Genomic DNA, 24,390 nt, shown 5'->3' with positions numbered 1-24,390 from the left:
CATCTCAAGCATCTGGACACTGTTTTTGACCGACTCCAAAGGCATGGCATTACTGTCAACATTCAGAAATGCCAAATAGGGACAAACTCCTTAGACTTCTTAGGACACACCATTGATGCCCAAGGCATCCGACCCCTTAGAAGCAAAGTGGCGGCCATTCTGGATTACCCAGAACCGACCACGATCAAGCACTTACGAACTTTTAACGGACTTGTAAGTTTCTACAGACGGTTCATACCCAAATGCGCATCCCTTATGAAACCGTTAACCGATCAGCTTCGTGGAAATGCGAAATCAACTAGTTTAGACGACATAGCCCGTAAAGCATTCTCCACAGTTAAGGAACACATCGCTAAAGCAACCCTGCTTGCTCATCAGGACACTCAAGCGCCCATTAGTATCGCCGTAGACGCATCCGACTCAGCAATCGGAGGAGTCATACAACAATGGGTTAACAACTCATGGCAACCTTTAGGATTTTTCTCGAGACGGCTGCTAGACGCGGAATCTAGGTACAGCACGTTCGGTAGGGAACTCCTAGCTATGTATTGTGCTGTACGGCATTTCCAACATTCCATCGAAGGAAGAGAATTCACGCTTTTTCCGATCACAAACCTCTTACCTTCTCTTTAAGTTCATCTTCAGACAAGTACTCACCGCAACAGTCTCGACAACTGGACTACATTTCGCAGTTTACTTCAAATATACAACACATTTCTGGAGCAAACAATGTAGTCGCAGACGCCTTGTCTCGAATTAGCTCCTTGAACAGTTTCCAAGAAATCGACCTTCTTAAACTCACTCAGCTTCAAAAAGAAGACATTGATCCTCAGCATGAGTTATCCTCGACAACTCTTAAACTAAGTATTAAGCAGATGGGAACAGGTAAGGAAACCTTACTCTGTGACACATCTACAGGTAGGGATCGTCCAATTGTACCAAAACATTATCAACGCAACGTCTTCAATACGTTGCACAATCTTTCTCATCCAGGTGTTCGTGCAACAGTCAAACTTATAGCCGAACGCTTTTGTTGGCCTGGCATGAATAAAGACGTGAGGGAGTGGGCACGCTCCTGTGTAAGCTGTCAGAAATCTAAGGTCGTAAGACACAACAAATGTTCCTTAGGCTCTTTCAAAACCCCTGACGCGCGTTTCGACCACGTCCATCTAGATTTGGTAGGACCCTTACCCGACTCGAACGGATACTCATATCTCCTAACATGCATAGACCGTTTCACTCGATGGCCAGAAGCAGTACCGATTAAGGACATTACTGCTGAAACTGTGGCTCGCACTTTCGTCGAACGATGGGTAGCAAATTTCGTCTACCCTTCCACAATCACTACAGACCGCGGACGCCAGTTCGAATCTGGACTTTTCCGTTGTCTAACCTCACTTTTAGGAATCACGCGCTTCCGAATGACCGCCTACCACCCACAAGCAAACGGGTTGGTAGAACGTTTTCATCGACAATTAAAAGCTTCATTATCAGCTTCAAACGTTTCACAGTGGACAGACGCTCTTCCACTCGTCTTGCTAGGTATCTGCAATGCAGTGAAAGCTGACATTGGATACACGGCATCTCAACTCGTTTACGGAACGACACTCCGACCCCCAGGAGAATTCGTGGATCCTTCAGCTTCTTCACTGAACATGGATCTAAACTCTTACACGAGTAGGCTTACAAACGCTATGCGTTCAGTTAAACCTGCTCACACTCGACCTCAATCAACTGATGTTTTCGTTCAACCCGAATTACGACATAGTACACACGTCTTCGTTCGTCGAGACTCACATCGACGACCCCTCGAATCAGCATACGAAGGACCCTTCAAAGTTCTTCAACGCGAACCTAAGTACTATGTAGTCGATAAGAACGGTACGAACGATAGCATCAGTATCGATCGACTCAAAGCAGCGTATTTAGAAGGAAACCCTAGCTACGTCGAATTTCCATCAGTACAATCGTACGACACGGCTCCAACACTCGTAGTACCCTATACGACAGCCGACACACAACTTGATACTTCGTCAACGTCGATAGACAAACCTAAAACAACGCGTTCTGGAAGACGAGTAAGATTTCCAGAACATCTTAACGAATATTGCACGTAGGACATAAGCTTTATCTTGAATTACCCTTGCATAGTTTATTATAAAATTTTTTTTAATATGCTCATTTTTTTTATTTATATAAAAAAAAACAAAAAAAAACAAAGCATTTTTTAATTTTTTTGAGCGTATATATATATATTTTTATATACAAAAAAAAACCCAAAAGAAAACCTTTTTTTTTCCGATCGCTTTTACGCTTTTTGTAAGTGTATTAGTTTATTCTTTTTTTCTCCCGCTCATCTTGTGTCCTTACACAAGTACGAGTGTATTTTCGACATGCACTCACACGTTTTATTTTTCCTCTTTTCCAGGACGGCTGGAAAAGAACGACGAAGTTTCCCAAGGAACCGAAATTTTCATTGTACTTTATTTCTTTATTGCTATGTTGTACATTTTGGTCCCTTAGTATAAGGAAAGACGACCAGACGCTGCTAAACGAAGCAAGCTATCAGAAGAGTGTTTACCAACGACAAACTCGTTGGGTTTAAACTTCTGGCTGGTCACGTCTTAGGGGCATCACAACCTCACTAGGGGGGGAGTGATCTGTAGCTGTAAATAATTCCCCAAAATCAACAGCTAATTAAGTGTTCAACATTGGATGCTGACCACGTTGTTTAAGTGGACTTGTTTAACTGAAGGCTTTCGGTCATGCATCCGTACCAGATCACGTTGCAACACGGCGTGGGACACAGCTCCTACGTTACAATAGCCAGTTAAGAACGAAGTCTCTCGATATATTGGTAACGAATCAAATATATCTTTCCTGTCTCTCCTCGTCTGACTTCTGGTTTCTATTCGACTGGGAACGATCGATTATGGAAGATACTACTGGTTGCTAGTTGTAAAATTAGAATATCCGTTGTATCCTCAACACAAAAACATATACACATATAAATGAAAATATTAGGGATTTATTTATCACCACGGATCCTTGTACTTTAGCGAATTTCATCCGATGCGTAGCTTATGACTGAAAACTATAAGTGACATATTAATGTGCAGTGAATATGTACAATATGATACACCGGGATTATATCCTTCTCATCCACCTATACAGCACTGGCTGTGTTAGTAGCTTGCAGATGGTTTGAGCAGGGTTTATTTTTTAACCCGAGTACGTTTTTAGATACTTCTTTGAATGCTTTCCAAGAAAGCAAAATCCTTCTTAAGGTTATGGTAAGAAACGGTTTGTCTTCTTCCAAATATATTTTTAGATAAACAGTGAAAACTGTTTTAAACAATTTAGGATCAAGGCTACCTAGTGCTCCAGTGAGAAACTCTGAGAGTGAGCATACTATGTTTTCTCCAGAATGCCCTTGGAATGTGACACCTGGAGTATCATGAAAAAAATATTCAGGTCCTTTTCAGTGGTCAAGATACCGTATTCTCCCAGAAAGTATAAAGCGGGTAGAGTATCAGTGATGTTCGTTTTTTGTATTCTGCATATTTTAGCGTTGGAGGGAACGGGATTTTCGGTAGTCAGGTCGTCTATGGCGTGTATGTCTTCTTAGGATGAAAATATATCATTGAGAGTGAGCATCTTCCCCTCTTTAAGAACGTCTGCACACGGTCGATTTTTTCAAGACCTACCGGGTACAAAGCTGTATCCCTATTCAGCCAAAGAGAAATTCGCTAGTAACACTTCCCATAATCACCGCTATGGAATTCAAAGAAACTGGCAGTTAGGTGGACTCCTCCACCTTGTTGCCTTTTCTGTGTACTGGCATATCTATCCCTTTTTTGCAAACGCATGAGGATTTATCCTTGACCAAGGAAAACTTGAAGAGGGTAACAAGAAGGAAGTTAGCAACTTCTACCAGCGCGATTGTGAAACCAGCCTTCTCAATTTGATGTCCCAAAAATAATACCATGTTGCCCTCAGCGCGAATCCTAATATACACTATTTTCCTCACCACTTCACTCTGCTCTTGAGAACTACCATAGCCTAGCTTCATTCAAATCAGAAAGCGCCTTGCAAGTGCAAGAACGAGATAATAGCCAACTATTCATCCTATTCTGAGGATTCGCAGAGCTCTTATCACGTTCTTGTTAACTGTAACCACTACTCGCTCAGTTATCATCACAGCAAATATCTTTCGAACTTCATATTCAGTAGCTGGGATTGCAACTCTGTTACAAACCGTAGGTTGATCAAAGGTTCATTTCGAAGCCATTTGACATGACAAGGAATCGTTAAACATCACTTACAGTACTGTCGGACCTCTAGAAACACGACTGCCGATCACAACCCCTACATACATGCTAGTCACACTCGGTTTCTAACCAGCTTTTATCATATTCTTAGTAAAGTTCCGTGGCCATTATGTACATCTCACGTCCAATGTGACCCATACATGTACAACTCACAGTAACCTATTCAAACAGCAATTCCCGGTTTGTAAAAATTGGGTAGTTGTGGTTAGTTCATCATACACGATAGTCCTGAAAACTATTCTTGATACACCTTGGGTGGTCATTACATCTGTTGAGCCTGGCATAGTTGAACATCATACATGTGACCTACAGTAACAAAAAGGACTAAAGATATCGGCCAATACAAAGATAGCTCAGCTAAACATCAAAAAATTTCAGTGTCAGATCCCATATGGGAAACACGAGGGTTTTCTGGTAACGGTTGGATATCTATTTGATCACTTCCTGATAAACGTAAGCACGCTGACACTCGTCATCTCCTCTTCGAAACATCACAAAAAGCTTACAATTCCAACCTTTATTTGATTACGCTCAGCCTTGTATGCAACAAGGTGGACGACTGCTCCACAGAATGCAAACTGGACATCGATTCTGCCCAAAAAGTTGTTCGTATGCAATCAACCACTTTATATCAACCCACTTTATTCTTGGAAGTTTCTTAAGACACCACTTGAGCTTGGAGTTGGAAGTGGATTAAATGGACCAAATAATTATAAAAAGTAATCAATCCTAGAAAATGTGTAACCAGAACATCTCATAACGAGGGAGTCAATGTGATTTGAAGACGCAGATAGAACCTATATTAGAGGTCTTTTATAGCGGGAGTTGATAAGTAAGAACGTGAAGTCTATGTTCATCAGTTAACTCATGTGCGAAAATCAGAATGTTATGAGAAAATAAAACAAAACGAGAGATCAAAACTACATTTAAACGACAATTCGTGCAAGTAATGTGAAACTGTGAAGAGTGTGAATAGTGAAAAAAGTTACTTACAGAAGACGTTTACGCTAACTAACTCCACAACCCCAGCTTTTACCTAGTCTTTTGTAGTTTTCACGTTTGGCCTTTAGTTTGTTTCCTACGTTTTGACCCTGAAAACCTAAGTATTAAGGGTCTGTAGAATTATGGTTTACCTCGTTATTAGTATTGCTCTTATAGTGGATCTTATCCTAAAATTGTAGATTTGTCATGATGTAACTACCTAATATATAACATCTTACGTGGAAATCACATCGTTGTCTACCCTGACTTGTCCAATCGTAAGAATCATAAATATATTATGGAGAATAGATTAGGGCTGGAGATAGAACAATAAATTTAGTATGGATAGAAGAGATAAGTTACACAACAATGAGCACGCCTGAAAGGCTGAGCCATGCCATGCGATTTGTCGGATTGAATTACTTCTTCCCACCTTCTCCATAGTTGGTCCTCTCTCCACGTTAAGTGTTGAATATCTGTTTTCTCAGTTCTTTCGTGTTCATTTTCGAGGACTGTGTGGTTAGGGCCCAATGCCACTACAGGTTTGTCGGAAAGTTTATTTTCACCAATCAGAATGGAATTTTGATGTTTATCAATAGCAAGGCAAAATTTTATTATTTGAAACTTGGCGCTTTGCTTCCTAATCATTTGGTTTATTCCTACGAACTTACTTAGTGTTCGTGATGCAAAAAAGCCCAGAGAAGAAAATCTAGTTATAACACAATAGTGAGGCTATGTGATTCCACCAACTTAAATTACGTTGTTTAGGGACAGACTATGATAATTCGCTGATTGATCGAGCACAATCGTAACTTCACCTGATCTTCTGACGTTTATGATTCGGCTTTTTAGTGTTTTTTGGGTAGTCTTCTCCATATTTCAGTATAGTATACGCCTCTTTGTAGATTCTTCGAGCTTCTGCCATGGACATGAGTGCCTTTTAAACATTCTCTCCAATTTGTCAATGAGTGCGGCCACAACCCCATTCTATATTGATACACTCAAGTATGAACTGTTACCGTGAAAAACCGTTATGTGATGACATTCGTGTGTTCCCCAGGTAATCAGGTCTAATAGAAAGTGATTAGAGGAAGTCAGATCCAAAGAAAAAGCAGACTGAACCGTTTAAAACTGACACGAAAAACAGTTTCCAACAAAATTTTGAAGTTGTCAGAATGCCTGTCAAATACAAAATAAGAGTGAATTATGTGATAGTTAATAGATGGTAAAACTAGAACACTAACAAAACATGTTTTATAAGTAGAGCACTTATTCAATTGTCTACTTTTTTCCCTTCTAAGACATCGAAGATCTTGGGCCATGGTGGCAAATGTATTTAAACCTGGTTTGAATTTTTAAAATCCGTTGACTGAGCCCCAATGCCTTAAAAAGATACATAGTTGTCACTGAAGACTATTCACATTCATTACGTTAGTTTTGAACGTCATATGAATATGTACCTAAGTTTCCTAATTGCCAATTACTGTTCGGCATCATCTTCAAGCTCGGAGGATTTGTCGCTATATATTTAACCTAGTATTGCTCATGAGATTTTCGGTCGGCCGCATACTACATTTGTAAATGGATTCACTTTTTTGAAACAACATCACATTCCCAAAAGGCGTCTATTAAAGTCTCCCACGATGTATATGCATCGAATTTCCTAATAGTATTCGTTCACGTCATGATTTTCTTTCCTGAATACTTTCAATGTGAAACGATCGAAGTACTGATTAATTAATGTGAACGCATAAAGATAAGTGTAAAAGTGACAAAAAATCTCAGTCACTGTGGACAACCTGGTACACGGTAGCAATCCCGAATATGAATTGAAGTGTTCGTTGGGTATCCGTTGAGCTTCGTCGATTTCGCTTTTTCTCATATTTATGTAATATATTTCTGTCACAGCAGGTACACGCTTTTTTTGCGGGCATGATCTACAAATTACAACATTAGTTTGCTTGCAGTATGATTCCCAAGTAGGGTCGTTAAATAGATTAAATGGGCAAAATTAAATATTAGTACATTCATGCAGATGTCTTGTGGCGTTAATAATTAGGTTTGAGCGTTGATATTACACTGAGTATAGTTTTTAAAACATTTTTCCAGTGTGGCGTCGCGTCTATATTATACACCAGTTCCAAGTGCTTTATCCTTCCCCACTATTTATTGATTATTAACCATGACCTTCCGCTCCTAACCCTCATTTTCAGTTTCCGAATCTCTCTAATGGATAAATCCAAATTATTCTTCCCAAGTGTCATGTCCTTTTATTTTTCTTATTACAAGTAGACAGATAACTCACTAATCTTATGGATGCTGACCAACTAAGGCCGATCAAAAGAAGCTCATATGTCCTAAATTCTTGTGAGTTATTCAATGTTTTATTTTTCTTACCCTGAAAAGTTTACAATATTCTCTTTCATATCCTCTGGTATGCTATTAGCCCTTACCATCTCTTAACCACATATAATCTGACTTGTCTCTTCTAACCTTTACCATTAGTTATCTTCATAGTAGTACGATATATTAAATGGATATCTAACCCATAATACAAATGCTATTACCATCTGATTTGCTTGTAACATGGAACTTGTAGAGACAGTGTATTCCAACTATGGTCCTTGATAAAAGCAATATTCATACCGACCACAAACGTAAGAGAGCCTAACATCATAAAAGGAGGGAGGGTGGCGTTACTGACCAGCAAACATGATGGTGGGAAGATAACTTCAATCAACCCGTGTCTGTAGGGCAGAACATGTTAAATTACGGCTCCTTATGTCAAGTCGGATGTCACGAACCAACTGTATTGATGCTGATTTGTTCATGCAAAATACCACTTTAAATCATGTTAAAAAAGCTGAATTGGTTCCACTTCCTACCGAGTAATCCAATTACAAGCAAACTAGACAGTTGGCTAAAAACGAAGCCCACTCTATACCCTACAAAATCTAAAAACAAAAAAAGAGTTCAAACAGCTTCTAAAGTAAAGGGAGATAGTCATTTGTATCGGAATACTGTTTTCAGCACTTTATTTTATAATTACACAATTCCATACTTCCTTCCGCACTACCTTCATTTATACAGTTCCTTATCCACTCATACCTTGCCCACACTTATTTTTCTTTAACACATTAGTATGCTCTTACCTAATAAGTACTTCAGTAACAGACAAATAGACTAAATGGTTATACCTTAACTATTCCTCCATGAATATTGTGTGCTCTGCTTTTCGTCCTTCCTTTTTCTTAGACCTTTTTCAGCCTCCTGCAGATACTCCACCGAAAACAGATATGGCACGAGTGACCTCGTCCTACACCGTTATTGAAGCTTCCAATATTCTGGAGGGATATAAGTTCGAAACTTCTAAAAGCCCCCAACTTCGCATGTATCTATTCTCGACCATCAGTTGTAAGTTGCAACGCTACCCCCATAAAGTGCGCCAAGTGTGATATTGACATGTTCCTTACGAAATCCATTTACATTCATATTTTATGAAATATCAACCCAGCTGAGTAATTTTCAACAGTGAAAATTGTAACTTCTTTAACAATTTGATATTGCCTGTAAACCGGCATGCCTCATGTAACAAACTGTTATTTGAGAATAAATTATTACTATTATTATTGTGTCATAATTCTGGCCGTGCTAAGTATTTATGCAATAGAACTTTTTAACTTTATAGTTGTTGAAAAGCAGATTTGTTGAGCGCTCGGCTTGAACTATGACCTTGAAAAAACGCGCACGTTAAGCCTGCTCCAGGCGTCAGAAGCCCCATAGCTGTGCCCTGAGAAAGAGATTTTGAGAAAAGAAAATCAAAGGAGCATCAAGGTACTTGGATATTAGAGCTAAACAATGTTTCACATACTGTTGAAAAATATCATTTCTAAAAGTACCATTTTACAAGCTTATCAGGTAGTTAGAAATTATGGACTGTGGGTAAGGCATCCTTGCAATGCTCTAATTGGCTAAAGTATAAAGCATAAGTCGCCAGTCAGAGTGTAGGCATTTAGAAGGGTGTAATGTAGAATAATTGTTTACCAAAGTAGGCAGAAAAGTATAGGAATATATTATATATAGATAAGGCAATGAGTGATGAAATAAAACTAAGTGAAAGTCAAAATAGTGTATGACAAAGTAGAAGGCTGATGTAGAATAGACAAGAAGGAACCCACATTAACTTGGTGCTGATGTTATTATGTGCTATCCTGATCGGCTGATGGGTAACAGGTTCCGTAGATGCAAAACCACTGGTAGTAGGCAATCGATTTCGCAGTTCTCTTGACTTTGTAGGGAAGTAGTGAGTGTCCCGTAAAGACCAAGTTTAGTTGAGCAATATCGATAGGTTCAGTGAGTTACCTGTCTACTTCAAGCAAATAAGTGGTGAGGATAAGTTATCTAATACAACTGCTAAGTAGGAAAGTAAGACGCAGTGAACTTAGAGTCCAATATGGCCTATACATATAGAGAGCCTATGATGTTTCAGTGAGACGCAGAAATGTTCGATCGTGCTAGATCAGTTCAAGTGATGGCTTGATCAATAAGTCTTACAAACGTATGTAATTTATCCGTCGTGCGTGTTTCAGAGGAAAGACTGTTCCATAATAATTTATACTTGATGAGGAAGAAGTATTTCTCAACTTTGACAATGGATACTTTGTCTCGAAGGTTGTATTCATGTGAGTCTTGGGCAAGGACTTTATAACATGTGTAATTGATGAGGTTTTTAAGGAGTTTGAAGTAAATAATCAAATTGGATCAAAGCCTTCTTTTTCAAAGGGGTCCTATTCCTAAGATATGGCATCGAGAACTGTACGCAAAATAAGTGAGTCGGTCTCACTTATTTTGCGGGTAAAATCTTGTTGTATTCTTTCCACCTTAAGTATATGGGATAGTCGTAGGTTGGAGAATAAGAATGAGCAGTATTCTATGACAGGTCTTACACAAATTTTATAAGAAATGATTTTACATTCATCTTGAAAGAAATTACGAAGGATGAAGTCAAGCAATCTCTTTATCTGAGACGCTTTCGTTTAGATATGTTTTAGGAAGTTAAGACTGTCTGAGTATTGTACCCCTAGGTCAGTTACTAATGTCAGTCTCGGCAGTGTGTTCTTGTTCAGTGCTAGTTTTAATGTGAGAGACGTGTCTCCAATACATAGCTAACCGGATTTGTCTGTGTTGAGCTCTGACCTACAGCGTTTGCACCAGTTATCTACCATGTTGAGTTCATGTCGGATTGTTTGCATAGTACTACGTGCATAGCAAATATTAGTTATATTGATGACTTTCAAGTCATCAGCTTAAAGGTAGGTTTTACCTGTGTTGAAGCACCTGCATATATTGTCGATGTAGGCTGTAAAAGGCAATAGACCCAAGACACTGGTTGTTGGTTGAGATGTAGATGTCCTAGACTCAGTCCTGGTCATTTGGTATTTGTTTGTGAAAAAAACTTGATCCATTGCAAAAGGAGGTTTGTAATTCCAACTGACTGGAGTCTGTTTAATAGAACTTTATGAGGTACTTTATCAAAGGCTTTCTTAATATCGAATATAGTATAAACATTAGTTTCTTTTGGTCACGTATGCGTGTAACCTCGTCAAAGAAGTCTATCAGACATGTACTTCAGGACCTTGCTCTAACGAAGCCGTGTTGTGACAGGTCTATTAGATCTTCCTTAAGTAGGTGATCAGATAGTTGGTTTTGCATCACTTTTCCATCAAACGTGATGTAACTGGAGTGATATTTATATGTCTGTATTAAATGTTATGACCTGCGTTCTTTCTTATGCGTTTTGCAGGGAGATGATATCAGCTTTGGGCTTTTGATTCATTAGTGAACACAATACGTTCATCTGCCTCTTTATATTTTATTGTGTTGACTTTGGACTCCTTCAAGTACTATTATGTCTAATGCAGGGACTGAAGTCCTTTGATATATAGTACGTCCTTTTTAGTTCTCGCAGCTTAGACCTAGTCTTTTGATTGATATGGGGAGTAATTGTTTAGAGGAAATAGTAGTATCCAGTGCAGATTCTGCGTATGTATTGAATATTTTCAATGTTTCTAAGAGCCTATCACTGGTAAAGGATCTGCTTCAATCAGAGTGCTTTATTAAAAGTTGAAAGTTCTCCCATTCGGTGTTTGCATCGTCTCTATATTGGAAACGCATATTTATTGTCTTTAATTTGTTGCGCTTGGCAAGAATCGGAAGGGTAAATCGGACTATTTTATTATCGTTGCTGTGAAACTTTTCGACAATTAATACTGATATTCGTGTGACATTGTGACAGAATAGCAGGCCATGAGTGTAGTGATTTCGTGTAGGCAGGTGAGCAAGAGTGCGTTTTTATCAGGAACACACTGGATGAATCTCATAAGGCGTTCATTCGTTAAATAAACATCTTGTAGCAGGGTATCCGGAAAAGCCGGGACTATGATGTTAGTTCATAAAGCGGTCCAGGAGACTAGAAAATATATTGGCCCAACAAGTGAAATTGCTGGCAAACGAGAACCACATTGAAATGAGGAGTGGAGCAGGCGCGTAAACTTCGTATGCTTCCAAGTATACTCAAGGGTTTATCAGTCTTGATGAATATATATAAAACTCAGTAAGAATGTGCAACACCTCGTGATATCTAGTTTGGGTCAACTATAGGAAGCCCATCACCGACAAGGGTTTGAAAATCGTATGCTGAAGGGACGGACCTGCGCTACAGGTCTTAAACCCACTTATATCTCGACCCTAAGAGATTTCAATCTTCCTAACGTCACATATGATGAACACACGTATATTAGAGGTGAAAATTTTACTGAAGCTCAATTCTTCAACCTCATTGAAGAGTTGGGATGACTTGAAAATTAAGTTAACCAATTGATGAATAAACAGTCAGATAACGTCACCCTTTGACTGAGTATTTGCAAATGAAGAATTCCATAATTTACAACTTCTCAGTCCCGGCTCTATTCGGGGAAAGTGATTGAGCAGTCATATACCTCCGTTTTATAGGCAAAACTGAGCTTAAAAATCCTGTTAACAACAGGCATTGGAATTTCAAATTGTTGTATGTGTCAGCTTTACAGGTCATTCTACATCTGGTAGACTGGGACATCCACCTTCAAATTGATGTGGACGCTCATTTGGACTGTTTTACTGTGAACAATCTTATGTGCTACAAAACAGTCTGTCTCGTAAACGGTCCCCAAACATTGCAAGCAACGTACAGTCATCAAGAATCTCAGTCTCCGAATGCTTAGATGCAAAAATCACTGCTTAGCGGAATACAGGCGAACTGACGACAACGACATATACAGACAGTTCAAATGAGCAACGAAACGATGCACAAAGGCCATTAGAGGAAACACGCTTCCGTATCAAATAATGCTAATCCACAAATCTATCTGCTTCTCGAACAGTTTACTCTATCACGCAACCTTTCTTCGACAAGCCAAAACCGGGGTCTTCCAATTGTTGGGCCCAGATGACCCAACCAACAACGACGGCAACGCCGCCAACCTTCTGGAAGAACAGTATTTTTAAACATTTCAACCTCCCCATACTAGCTGCACCAGTGAGAGCTTCATATGCAACTCAATAGGACTCCAAAGGAAACATTATTACTGATTAAGTGCATCAAAAACCGCAGCATCTAAGCAAGAACATCTCTCCTGGCCTGCATATAGTACAATCGGTCATGATAAGAGAAGTGTCTTCAATCTTGACGTGGTGTTCTCACATTCGCTAACCCGAGATACCAGAAAAAACTGGTTCTTATAACGCCAATTTTCAAAGGAAGTCGACGTTGTGGACCTTCAAGTTACCAACCGGTAGCAACTCTTTCGAAACCGTCAAAAATTATGGAGCCTCTGACATGCAACGGTCTACGTGGCTACTTACTATCCACAAACGTCTTTCTACCCAACAGCACAGTTTCAGGAAGGGTCATTCTTGCATTACCAACCTGCTGCCCACGGTGGGTAGGTGGACAACCATCCTTGATCATGAGGGAAAGTTGACGTCATTTGTCTTGTCTTCTTAAACGCTTTCGTTTAGTTCAATCATACATTTCTCATCAATAAGCTCAAACGATGAGGTAACGCTTCAGATCTCAACAATTGACTTTTTAGGGTTGGAGGAAACTTCGCTTTGTCTCAAGCTATGGAATGTCCTTGTGGGGTACCTCGAGGTTTAGTACTAGGAACTCTTCATAGTCTGTATAAACGACCTTCCTCAACAAGTACTGTCTGATACGTTGCTTTACTCTAGCTATACGAAACTGTGGAGACTAGTTTGCAACCAAGATAATTAGCTGGCAATTCAGGAGGATACGACTCAACTTGAAAGTTAGGCAGATGACGGTGGACTAACCTTTGGCACTTCAAAGTGTAACGTAGTCCATCTGAGACATGTTAGAGGTATCCCAAGTTGAAAAATATCGAAAGGGTGTTGGTACCATATGATCTGGAGTCTTACTCTAACCGAGACAAAAATGTCGTCTGAACAAACCTTACACCGTTGACGTTACCGCACATTTCTTTCCAACCCGACAGGAGAGTGTTTGTTTTAGTCTTTAACAGTCTTATTGGGACCCATTTAGAACATGGAAATATAGTGTTTCCTACCTCGTTCTGGATGGATAAGAATACACTAGGATGTATGCAAAAGTGATTCACGAAATCAGCTCTATGACTTACATTTAAGCCTCACAAATAGAGCCTCAATTCAATGAGCCTCTATCCATTAGTGTGTAGATATTTTAGAGGTAACCTAATGACTAGTAACATTCTAAACACTCATCTACGTCCCCGAAAATACCTACTTAAGCTCAGTCTCGACACTCACCTTAGGGATAACTCCAAGGAATTTGAGACAAGTCCCAGCATAATGGTTTGAAGCAACACCCACTGCCTTTTACAATTGGTAAAATCTTGGAATTCGCTTCCGATTTAGGTAGTTCAAGCGACTTTCAAGGTCTTTCAAAAGGAAAGTAATTCCTTATACTTTACTTACATGTCCGTTTTTATTGTTAGACGTGCTCAGATTTCTACCTATAGGCATCGACGATCAACTGCCCCTATATACGGAATCCGTTAAAGCGAAAGCTTTCGTTCCGTCCTGACAATTTGAACAATATACTTTTCCGCGGGAGCTTTGTCATTTTTATTAGTTTTCGCGGGATGAAGGGAGCAGTTGATCCTGAGTATTCGATTATAAAGTCCAAATGTGTTTTCCTTGGGGAACATGGCGGTAACTTTTATAACGATCACTTTGAATTAGTAGCTGGCAAGACATCCATCATCCTACGTTTCATGCATGATACATTCGATCCAGCTTATCATGTTTGTTGAACTTATTACATGCATTTGTGATATTGCAGGCTACAATAGGCATTGACTTTGTTTCCAAAACTCTCTGTTTCAATGAAAAATCAGTAAGAAGGTGTGTTATTTTTTATTTGACCTTCATTTACCAGATACGTTTGCAGCTGTGGGATACAGCTGGTCAGGAAAGGTATTTCGAAAAGTTTAAATTTCATGTCACATGAAGATTTAGCAGCCTCATTCCTAGCTATATAAAGGATTCGTCCGTGGCAATTGTTGTTTATGATGTCACAAGTAAGTGGCTTTTGAATAAATAAAATAAGTCGGATAGTTTGATTATCATTTGCCAACACAAAAAGTTAGATGCTTTCAGGTGACAATTGTGTGTTCATAATTTTGGACGTTAGTTGACTTCCCGTTGTTAGGGTTCGAACGAGATAGCTCGTCGTCTCTGTCATTTGTTAATTTAGGTACAATTATGAAGCTTTTAAAGGAAATTAAAAAAAGTAGTGCATTAAGCGGTTTTTATGTTGCTCAAGACTAATTGTAGGTTCAAGATCTGGAGTTTGAAACTGTATTACCTATACACAAACCTTGTAATTTTTGTCCAAACGATCACTGTTCTGGTAATGTGCCGCAGAAATGGTTTAAAGAAGCCAAATTCCATTTAAAAGAAGGGTTTTTTGTGAGTATTACTCATAGCTTACTATAAAAGTCTGACTACTTAAGTTTTTTACTGTCTCGCCTAGTTCAAAACGTATTCATTTTACCGTTATTAGGGAAAATATTCAAATTACAAATGCTTTATTTGAAAATAAACTACAAGATTTAGATATCTGAAGGTAATTGGATGAGACGTTTTCTAACTAAATTTTAACACCGGCAAAATGTGCGTCTAATCCAAAGCTTACGGGCTACTTCGAACGGAGGAGTCGGGAGGTAATACATTCGTTTGTTTTGAGTAATGAAGTAGCCAGCATAGTTCGTTTTGTTAATTATTTAGTTGATTTGAGACCTACTAAACGTTGACAAGTATTCAACCATTAGTAACTACAGTTAATTATCTTTGATACACTTGAACTAGTTTGACATGTTAAGTAATCTTCTCAGACTTCATATTGAATATTTTACAACAAACCTTCAGTAGCTAAGGATAACAATATATTAAAGTTCTTTGATATCCATTAAGTGGTTATGAACGGTATTTCATCAAGATGCTTTATATTGTGAGTGATGAATTCAAAATAAGGCACTTCATTTCAATGTTTAGGGTGAAATATGTGAAACGAATTCGACAAAATGAAAGGTTCATTATCCATCAGTATACATTAATTATATATCCTGAAAATGAAATACATATAAATGATAAATGATGATGTTTAATTCTCTTATACTTAACAGATAGCTAATTAAACCATTGAAAATTGCCTAACTGATAACCTACACTAATCCATGTTTTGGTCACTGATTCTATTATCTAATAAGACAAAACCGATCGCTTATTTATATTTCAACTAGTGCCAGTGAAGTGATAGTTATCACTGCACAAAATTATTCGAACAATACGTTGGTTTACAAATATATTGACAAGTAATTCTTTCATCCTTATGTTTTGATAGTCTATTTTATTTTATGGAAGTTAGAAGGCAACAAAAAAGCTAGATAAAGTTTTGGTTTTCTGCCGTAAAAAAAACGGTCTTTTTTCCTGATTGTCCTAAAATTTATAGCTTTTGTTGTTATTATTCTGTCAATTTTCGAATAAAGTATTGAAACTTCAACTTTTTTGGTGACGATCAACAAAATGGTATCTCGAGTCAAATTCAAAGAAAGCTTTCTCTCGGCTTGAGAGATAATTCCGAGACATATGTTTTATCATACATATGTCTTTCTTTGTTGTCAGAATTGGTCACATACACTAAGCACCAAAGCATGTACTAAAATTTCATTTTATAGCAATTTTATTCATGTCACAGAAATCAATGCTAGCTTAATTATTCCTTCTTTTTTCTGATGTGTAAGGTCGGGAATCATTTGTCAGAGCAGATAAATGGATTTCAGAAATTCGCACTGAACGTCCATCGAAAACATTGATTTTTCTCGTTGGCAACAAAGTTGATTTAGAAGACAAACGGTAAGTTATGATCCAAATTTTTGAAAATTGTATTCGATCGAACTTTTTAACATACTATATTACAACTTTGCTAAACGAATATCACGAAAACTTTGTAGGTCATTAGTAATACTTGACGGCAGACATTTCGCTGCTTAGAAATTCAGTTATAACTTGTGTTATTGAACAAAGTGTTATCTTCTGAACCTACTTTTCACCATTTAATAAAAAGCGATCATAAATAGTTATGTCGTTGGCTAGAATTAGTCTATACTCCTCACCCATTTGACTACAGCAAACATAGGATCTGGTAAGAAAGCACATCAAAACAACTTGCAAAAGCTGGTGACAGCAGAGAGAAGGAATTTTAGAGTTATTCTAGACATAAAGCGAGTAAGAATAAAAGGTACAAAGTTTTATTGGGAAATTAGAGTTTAATATTTGGAGGTAGATGAAGAATGAATACTAGTTACTTCACTGAAACCAACTTGAAACAATGTTACCTGACTTCTGCAATCACAGATTATGGGCTTTTCAGGGCATACGGCTCGTAGGTTTTCATCTGCAGGCAAGGTTCAGGAAGATAACAAACAACACCATTCATTGTTTACATGACCTGATCTTCTTGCTTTTATCCTCCTTTTAAACAACTCAACTATCAGCTGGCTATTGATATGCAACATACGCTCCAACCATATACACACACCACCCTAAATGGAGTAAATTTTACCAACACAAAGTCTGAATGCAAGCACAATAAATTTATATTATTAGATGAAAACCCAACAGCACATTTTTCCGGATTCAGCGGGTCCGTGATATATAGGGGCCACTACAAAATTATATTATTTTTATCTATCTCCCTGTTGACACGGTTGAGTTAAACTGACCACTGCTTGATTGATATGTACGAAATAATATGCGAATTACATATACCCACACTTACGCAAATAGTAAACACATAATTCTAGAGCTTCTGTCTTAAGTGTAATATTGTAGTGAACGAGAACACAGGTAAAAACAATCGAATGTATTTTAGTACAACATTACAGAATATCTTAGTGCAATCTGGGAACCATACAATAAATACTTTATTTGCAAAATGCTCATTAATTGTCTCAGATTTCATTGTTCCCGCATTTCCATACCATTTGTTTTCTGTTTCCGTTTTTTCCTCCACGATCTTCTCTATCTTCTGCTGCCAGACATTCTATTCCTGACAAAGGTTATGTACTACTTATGATGATTTGAGTAGCACATACTGCAATATGATCCCATGGCTTACAGTCCCAATGATATTCCTCTTAATATTTTAGTAAATTAAATTGGTTTGCCAGACTTGTAAAGGTAGTCAACATGAATTATATATATATATATATATATATATATATATATATATATATATATATATATATATATATATATATGGTTAGAAGACAAATTAAATAGACTAACTTTAACACACGCTATACCAAAAATGTTACACAGCATTTCACACTCAGTGATTGTTAATGTGAGGCACTCTATTGTGCCGTTAAATATGATGTTTAATTTCTGGATATACAGGTAAAATTTTACATACAGTCTCATCTGGTTTACGAATTACCAGTTCTTTATTTTGATCTTGTGTGATAATTAAGAGTATTTGAATTATAGTGCAAACTAGGAATCCTAGGAATAACTCAGTTTACCCTAGAAGTATTATATAAACACGAACGAACGTATTGTATTTGGAATTTAAAATTAGACAGTCATCAGGTACAAAGGAATCTTTAGTTCATACAAACATCACATATTGTTAATGGTCATCCTACATTTCACAAAACTTCACGTTTTTTATATATCGGGGTGTTTATTTATAATTTACTTGAAACCGCTACCGAATAAATAAAGCATTGGAAGTTAGATAGAATTACTTACCTGCATACGAATAGTTGTAACATAAATCATAAATCATATGCTCACTAGTGAGTGGCTCCATGAGATAATTCCTGGAGTTCTAGTGAGAAGTCGTGACCAGTGGAGCTAATCCATATCAGATAGAGACAGGTATCTACCTCAGTACAATGGAAGTTGGTCGCACAACTTCGCGGATTGGTTGAGGTTAGACACTAAAACCGCTGGATGCCGGCTTAGTGGTCTATCGATTAAGTGCGCTGGCGCGAGACTGGTAGGTCATGGGTTCGAATCTGGCGAGTCGGGATCGTGGATGCGCACTGCTGAGGAGTGCCACAATAGAACGAAACGGCCGTCCAGTGCTTCCAGGTTTTCCACAGTGGTCCAGCTTCAATTGACTCATGACCTTGACTATATAAATTTAAGTGTCTTTATGCACTTATGATCCTGAGTTGCGCTAATTTAAGTCAAACTTGTTCTAATCGATGAATAGAGTTTTGATACTCCATTGAGTGATCAGAATCGCTTTCGTCGGATGTTTCTTAACGAACTTTGTTGAGAATAATTGGTAATATTTAAATGATTCCAATGATTCTTTTTAGTTTGAATCATACACTTAATATAGCTTTTTCATGTAAGATAACTTTGTATATGTTATTATTCGATAGAACTTGATAACCTTATGCGCTGGTATAAGGAATTATGGTTCACTACCAAGAAGTAAATGATTAAATGTTCATTATCTAATTGATAAATGTTTAGAATCTGAATATTTGATTTATTCCATCCATTTCATCGAAACTATCAGATTAGAATGACACCATTCAGAATTGTTATGGATGAGCTCTGATGCGATATCACGTCAGCTATCTATAAAGCCCCAATCAGATAAACGTTACGATCCGACATGATGATGATATATTGATTAGACCAGAATTTTAGCATTGATATGTCTCATTGTAAACGTTTTCAACTTGAGATTAAAGTAGCAACGTTCTCTGTAGACCCAAACCTCATTCCAAAACAATTTTCAATGGCATGTCAACAGGTAGTTACTTTGATAAAGTTCAGTAAGCAAGGTAGAGAAAAGTCTTTATACTGGGATTTCACTAACTATTATGCTAACCAAATAGTGTATCAGTTTATTCATTAGTGGATAAAATATATCGACAACAAATTATGCAAGTGACTCTTAAGCTAAGTAAATAATATCCCGATCTAGTGTACAGTACATATAACAATAATAATAGTAATAATAATAATGGCAATAGTAGTTCCTGAAGTGAATATCAACCCTGAGATGCAGGTGCGTTCAATTTTTGCGTCCAAAATAGGACGAAACGTGTTTGAATTCATCTAGTGTATCGAACCTACTATTTTTTTTTAAAGATTTATATTTTGTCGGCATTTATCGCAAATATAGAACTTTAGAAATCTCCTTTTTTACAAGTAATTTATCATGCCATAAATAAACCGTAAAGTCGCTAAACTTCTTTATGTATTTAAAAGTCACCAGCTTTTTGATGGAATTAGTTTGAGTTTTAAAATTAACAAAATTAAAACACTAATTACAAGGTCTGAATGTAACTTGATACTCACGTGGTAAATCATTGATCCAAATAAAATTCTATACATGTATGACTTTACGTTTAAAACATAATAACTATTTTATGAAATTGTTCAAAGTCTCATACCTACTTAGCATAATGTGAAGTGTAATCCTTATCACGAAACGATATTAGTATTAAGACCACTGAACATCAGTCTAACAGAAAGCGGTTTCGTTGCAGTTTGTAACTACTAATCAGTAAACACCATAGTCTCCACACAGTGAATTGAATCCCAGAATTTCAGGTCTTGAAGTGCGCGTAAAATGTTCAAACGTTTAGGTCCGAACTTAACAGTTTACATTGTCAGCTTATGTTATGTTATGACATAACCTTAGCGTGATTTAACGTTCTGGACATTAAAAATGACCAAAAATGATAATGACGTTTATATTGTTTATGTTCGATGACAAAGAGCAACGCATTTTAATTCAATTATTATCCGAATTCATCAGGTTATTTAGTATGTACCCATAGATTTCCAAATGTACTCAATTATTTCCATACTCTTGATCATGTAAAGAATCGTTTTAATAACAACCTTAGAGAAAAGTTTGACACTTCTACAAACTTAAGTAGTGATTAAGTAATAGTGTTTTTTTTATGTCTATATTATCATGTATTCATTCAGTATGATATAAATTGTTTATAGTGTAGATGGCGTCGAGTCTCGGTTGACTATGATCACCACTACAATAAGATTACGCGCCCAAAAACGACTTGGTTCCTTCGCTAGATCATAAACCAGAAGGCTGTAATTAGTCCAGATAAAGTATATTTATTGGTGATCTCGTGGTATCGAAAGAATACCAAGACGTGCCAACGGGTACAGGCAATAAGGGCAGAGCGTAAGAAAGTTTGAACGGACAAGTCGGGCGACCGAACGAAAAGTGATTTTAATACAGTTAAATAAAACGAGTACAGTAAAACAATCACTGGTACAATTGGTTATAATAATAATTGTTTCCATTATACCAATCGCGTCCTCGTCGAGAAAAGCAGGTCACTACAATAGTATGGCATCAATTTTAATCAATTCAAACAGTCTCAGTTTGTATCAGCCCAACCAGAAGAAATAATATTGGTGACAATGACAGTAGAAATCAAACATAGAAAATATAGATCAAAAACAAATCATGAGAATGAGAAACAATAATTATGCGATAATGTTAAGTTTAGCATTATAAACAACCCATATCATGATCAGTACAATTTCCTCTGCACTTTATGACTTTAGAAGTTAGTGACTTTATGAGTTATTAGGTATCTTGGCTTGGTCATGGTTACTTATTAGGTAGCTGTCATTACGACTCTAGACAGAAGGTGGTTTGAGATGTGTAACTCATATCAATAAACTCACTGAAGATTCGAAGCCATATCAACCATCTCTAGCTAAAAGTATTCTCCTAATATCAACATTGCTCACTTGAATCTTCTATCATGCTTGAGAATAACGTTGATAAAATTCTAACAAGCTATGCATGTCTTGTATGTCCACTTCATGTGTCCAACATCCTTACATTTCTATAGTTAGAAAAACATATTTTTGGGGTCACACGTTCAACAGTTTGTAAACATCAAAATTATTTTCCTATGTCCACACTGAAACTGTGTGAGCTACTTATTTCACAGAACTAATGAAACTTTCAAGATAACTGAAGTAGTCAAGACGATAAGTTATTTCACTTCCAACTCTTAGACTAAGCTTTAAAGTTCTGGAGTAACATTTTGAATTTAGGATATAGATATGGCTGTAAACTTACTTCAGACACTTTAAATATTACACTAGGAGTAAAGAGGCCTATGCATCTTCATCGAATACAATAATTTAAAAAAATTATATTGAGATAGCAGAGAAGATTTCTATCTCACGTGGATGGTTTTGATGGAGTTTCATTCTCTGAGCTGGATAGTTTGGCCGTGGAGTTTGTGTCGTTATATTGAACGAAACCATCAGCACAAACACTTCACTTCTATCTGAAGTTTGTGCTGATGATGTCGTTTAGAATAGCGATGAAAGCTTCACGCCTAAACCATCCAGCTGAGAGGACTAGACTCCATCAAAATTTATATTTGTATGTGTTGGATTCATGCAAAGTCAACTGATGACAAAATCATATCCGAATGTATATCTGAGATAAAGAATTTTACTTGCACAAGTTCTTTTCCCTTTTTATAGAGTCGTAACGACTGAAGAAGCAGCTAAAAAAGCTGAAAAAGAAAATTTATTCTTTGTTGAAACTAGTGCCAAAACAGATTTCCAAATAAATAAGGTAAATAATTAGTTGAGTATTTTATGTTATTATACTTCAACTGATTTTACTGATTGAAATATTTTGTCAAATATATTAATTTTATGTACGAGTCATTAGTCAATTGAAGCTAGACCACTATGGAAAACCTGGAAGCACTGGACGGCCGTTTCGTCCTATTGCGGGACTACTCAGCAGTGCTCGTCCACGATCCGGCCTCGTGCGATTCGAACCTAGGACCTATCAGTCTCGCGCGTGAGCGCTCAACCTCTAGACCACTGAACAGGCCGGTATCCAACGGCGTTAATTGATGCGCACCGCTGAGGTGTGCCACAATAGGACGAAACGGCCGTCAAGTGCTTCTAGGTTTTCCATAGTGTTGTATCTCCAATTGACTCATGATCTCGTCTACATAAAATTACTAAAAATCTACTCAAAACCCCTTTCTGATAAAATATATTAATTATTAATAAACATTTTAAAGTATAAAACGTAATAATCCACAATCTCTTATTGTGCTTATGTGAACTATGGAAAATTTAGCTTGATATGGTTTAATTGAAGATTCTGCCTAATTAGGATAACAACTATATCTATATATAAGGGAATGATGATGGAATCACTTAGCCCTTCATTCATCTGATATCCCTATCATTTATCTATACTACTAATTCATTGAAAATCTACTTTAGTGATTCTTCTTTTATTCTCAATCTTTCATTACACTGTATACCTTTGTTTGTTTGTTTTCTTGGCTTCAAATGATTTCACTAGAGTTAATCATCACATGGACATAAAACCAAAAAAAAGAAAGCAATTTATTTGTTTATTATTTTTGTAATTACATTTTACCGACTTTCTATTAAATTCAATAATAATATTGTTATAGTTAAATTATAAACTTTCTTTTTTTATAAGCAATGATGAATAGTGGCTAGTAGTGGAATCCAGCTGGATATACCTGCATCTCAGAGTTGATGTTCACTCTGGGACTCGAACTCAGTATCTTTCGCTTGAAACCTCATCGCTTTATTCACTCAGCTAATGAGTCCTGATAGCCACTTGCTTGTTCAATGGGGTGAAGTTTAAATTCACTTAGTATTGTTTGTTTGCATCTACCTATTGATGTTTAGGATTGCAACTGGTCAATCTCCAATTGGCATATGTGCATACTGTGCGTATCGCCTCGATATAGCCTTATTTCACAAGCATTGTAAGCAAAGATGAATAGTGGTTATCAGTGGAATCCAGTTTGATACGCGTTTCGTCCTATTTGGGACTCGTCAGCTGGATGTACCTGCATCTCAGAATTGATGTTCACTCTGGAACTCGAACCCTGTACCTTTCGCTTCAAACGCCATCGCGTTATCCACTCAGCTACTGAGTCCTGATAGCCATTTGCTTGGTTATCTTTTTTAAATTATTGTTGCTACGTAATTTTAATCACTAATTAATTTTTTTGTTTTAGTTGTTCGATGAAGTTGTCATGGAAATCGTTAAAAGTATAAATAATTCAAAAGAAAATGAACGTATCCTTTTTTTTCTCGTTGTATACATGCTCTAACAGTGAATAATTGAGAACAAAAAAGAAATGTGCAATGTAAACAGGAAAGCATATTGAAAGTTCAAATATGATCACTTTGATGACTTGAACATTATGGAATGTTTCTCTATCTATTCTAACACTATTGAATACATATTTTGAAGGGACTAGATGTTTTTGGTAAAACTTGATCTTTGGTAAGAGTAAAACATAAAGATAACATTCATAAGATTGAATCGTTTTACACAGTGAAAAGATTACTATACGATACTTCAATTGACTATCGTAACCAATGGTTGGAGACTCTAGGTGACATGTCTTAGGTGTATACACTCTTAATCTTCCCT

The 24,390-nt window shown here is 37.0% G+C and overlaps 2 protein-coding genes across 2 annotated transcripts in view; one reads left to right on the top strand and one right to left on the bottom strand.

Annotated features, from left to right (window-relative positions):
- Smp_176060 (ubiquitin ligase E3 alpha-related) overlaps window positions 1-3,988 on the bottom strand; it is a gene marked incomplete at both ends in the record, with an annotated part of 75,075 nt that extends 71,087 nt beyond the window's left edge. Inside the window, one exon of the mRNA XM_018791679.1 lies at window positions 3,818-3,988. Coding sequence (XP_018645194.1) covers window positions 3,818-3,988 — 171 coding nt within the window. The remainder of the gene's footprint in view (window positions 1-3,817) is intronic.
- Window positions 3,989-14,491: 10,503 nt separating this feature from the next.
- Window positions 14,492-24,064, top strand: Smp_176050 (rab6, putative; the record flags this gene model as incomplete). Its single annotated transcript, XM_018791678.1, has 8 exons — window positions 14,492-14,561; window positions 14,595-14,653; window positions 14,692-14,745; window positions 14,788-14,825; window positions 14,862-14,929; window positions 16,655-16,766; window positions 22,428-22,521; window positions 23,969-24,064. 8 exons carry the CDS (start codon window positions 14,492-14,494, stop codon window positions 24,062-24,064), a joined length of 591 nt encoding a protein of 196 aa, XP_018645193.1.
- Between the last annotated feature and the right edge of the window lie 326 nt (window positions 24,065-24,390).

Source organism: Schistosoma mansoni (genome assembly GCF_000237925.1).
Source record: "Schistosoma mansoni, WGS project CABG00000000 data, chromosome 1 unplaced supercontig 0135, strain Puerto Rico, whole genome shotgun sequence".
In the NCBI taxonomy this organism is placed as follows: domain Eukaryota; kingdom Metazoa; phylum Platyhelminthes; class Trematoda; order Strigeidida; family Schistosomatidae; genus Schistosoma; species Schistosoma mansoni.
This window is presented reverse-complemented; position numbering and strand designations above follow the sequence as displayed.